Raw genomic sequence first — 2,855 nt, 5'->3', positions numbered from 1 at the left:
TTTTTAATTAGCGTTTTTTTAAGCTCTTACCCAGTCCGCTCTGTGAGGTAAAAAAGATAAGAGTGGAGCTATAATGATCAGGTGTGTTGCACTATTGAGTAACGTCAGATCTACAGCTAACACATTTTAAATAAATAAATAAATACTTAAATAACATCTAGTTACGTGTAGAGGCCTAGCAGCAATTACGCCCGTCTGTCCCTTTATCTGTTTCCAGATTGCTCGGTTTCACCACTATGGACATCCCCGCTCCTAGAAACGAACCCCCTAATTTGGGTATACTTATTTAACCTAGAGCTTGACAGTGAGGGTTAAATATTTTGGCAGTAAAAAAATGCTGTGCCCAATAGTCAAGCCCTAAACAAGACTGCAGACGGTGCTGAAGTGGATGTGGATGAGGGACCCATTTTGGAAGCTTTTGCCCCCCTTTTTCATGATTCCTAATGACAGGCCTGGTAACGAGCGTAGTTGAAGGAGCTCAGCCTCGACACAGAAAGCAGAGAAGATGCTGTAGCATGATAATAAATTCACCAAAACGTTAAATAGTACCAATAAATAGAACTCATTAAGGGCTTACCAACACTATGGTCTCATTTAATAGGCCTACTGGGTTTCTGTACCCATCCCTAACTATACTTTTGCTTATAAACAAATGATTTTGTATGGTAGCTATGTTCTAATATAAAGATTACACACAAAAAACAATTGCAATTATTAACAAATACAGCTTTCCTAGAAGAGTGCTGTAAGCGATTAGCTCGCTATAAATTTTCTTCTGTTAGGCCCCTTCCTGCATCAGCTTCACTCAACCTTGCACTGATAAGTCACAGAGCCACAGCTGCTTTAACAGCTACTGCATCTACAATGGGATTACATTTCACTGGAATTGTACTTGAACTGTAGGGATTTTTGTTTTTCATGTGACAATGAAACTCATTGATTGATTGGTTAATGTGGCACATGTGATCATGTTAACGTTACACTTAAATGAAGTGTGTGTGTGTGTGTGTGTGTATGTGTGTGTGTTACCTGTAGCGTCCTGTGTGTGCCGTTGATGGTAAGTGGTAGCAGTGGGGAGGCCAGGTTCCACTGTCCACTTACTTCCACCTTTCCTCCATCCACCTCCACCTACAGAGAGAGACACAGATTATTATGTTATTCGGTTTTGTTATTCTACTTATTGGGCTTATCAAACCCATTACAGAGACAGTGCCCTCCTTTTTGTGTCTACACAGGGACTATAGTTCCATCGTTCCCTGCTGACTGATGTCCATTTTTTCCTCTGGAATGTGAGCTTGAGTTTTGACACAGTTGGTATCATATTGTCTCAATTAACTGTCCACATACATGAATTAACATCACAGCTTTAGAGATTATTAGGGCCTGAGCACTAAAGTGCAAGGAACCCATTGTTTTTGTAAGTATTATTATTCCGTACCGTCTCTCTCATTTTTGAGGGTCTTAACATGCTGGAAAACTCACAAAGTTGCACACATGTCAGACCAATGAAAAATCTGGGGCTCCATACAGCTCCTTAATGCATGGAAGGCCTTAACTTGGACATAGTTACTCCAATCTTCACCAGATTGGATACGTATCTCTAAATATTGCAGATATATTTCCCATTTACCTTCGTTAGCGCCACCCAACCGGAAGACAGGTAGTATCTAGGTACTCATGACAAAAAGTTATTCAAAGAATTTCGAAAAAAATATGCAAGTTATGGAGAATCAACTTCCTGTCGGGGGCTGTTGAAAGAGGAAGTTGCGTATCTGGCCAAAATTTACTCCGATTGCCACCAAACATGACACAGTCGTTCCACATAGGGGCTTGAGCATCCATGCCAAATCTTGAGTGAATTGGCCATTAGATGGTGCTGTTAGAATTTTTTCTATTTATTACCCACATCATATGAGAAACCTACTGTCCTACTACTTTTGGTCCGTGAGTCCAATCTGCACGAAAACTTGGATATAGACTCGGTGGATCCTCTTGACAAAAATCTATTAAAAGAATTTTGATACCTAAAACAATGTGCAAGTTATAGAGGACCAACTTCCTGTTGATGGCTGTTGAAACAGGAATGGTTGCATCTTGGCAAAAGTTATTCCAGTTTACATGAAAATTGAAAAATGTGTGGTCTACATGTGATAGTGAGCCACCCCGTACACTCTAGCCACACCCATGTACACAGACCACATCCCTTTCATAACTTGTGAACCGTTAAAAGGCCGTGTTGCAGGTTAATCACCACTGAGTATAAAAAAAAATAGCATTCAAGATATGTATATTATTTTTATAAATCGCTCCAAATAGAGTTAAAGGCCACTTTTGTCATTTTTGGTATTAGCAGGTTTTTTAACTCAATTCGGTGATCAGTTGGGGAGAGTAGCCTCAGCCTAGTACTAGAGCTATGGCGACTGACTTGGATGACAAAGAGGTAGAAAGGCCAGCTGCCGTATAACTTAGAACCTGCCAGAAGTGAGAGGGATAAGGAATGAGGAATTGCCAAGAGTTGGGAAAGTCTCCTGGTGAGTTGCTATCATTTAGCAACGCAGCAGTGCCAGTGCATACAATAGTGACTTTTTTTTCTTCTTTTTTACTGTCAGTGAATAGCACCGTGTGAAAGTCAAAGATTTCTTTCTATCTAGTGACAGTGATCATGTTTTTAGCTCAGATAATTATTGGTAAACTTATCTAGATCTAGGAACAGAAGGCATCATGCTCTCAACTTTTTGAGAAAAACGCAGAATTTTAAAATGCATACATATGGAAGTTTTTAAGGAAGGAGCAGGTTGGGTCGCACACACATACAGATAGCATTAAGGAGCTGGAGAAAAATCAATCTTTGGCTT

General features: G+C 40.0%; 1 protein-coding gene across 3 annotated transcripts in view; it reads right to left on the bottom strand.

Annotated features, from left to right (window-relative positions):
• pcca (propionyl-CoA carboxylase subunit alpha) overlaps nt 1–2,855 on the bottom strand; it is a 26,282-nt gene that overhangs the window by 3,331 nt on the left and 20,096 nt on the right. For all 3 annotated transcript variants that reach the window (XM_032527478.1, XM_032527479.1, XM_032527477.1), the window contains exon 19: nt 1,030–1,128. In XM_032527478.1, the coding sequence (XP_032383369.1) occupies nt 1,030–1,128 (99 nt within the window). The remainder of the gene's footprint in view (nt 1–1,029; nt 1,129–2,855) is intronic.

The sequence above is a fragment of the Etheostoma spectabile genome, chromosome 10, assembly GCF_008692095.1.
Source record: "Etheostoma spectabile isolate EspeVRDwgs_2016 chromosome 10, UIUC_Espe_1.0, whole genome shotgun sequence".
Lineage (NCBI taxonomy): Eukaryota > Metazoa > Chordata > Actinopteri > Perciformes > Percidae > Etheostoma > Etheostoma spectabile.
Note: the sequence above shows the minus strand (reverse complement) of the source record. Positions and strands in the feature narration are given on the sequence as shown.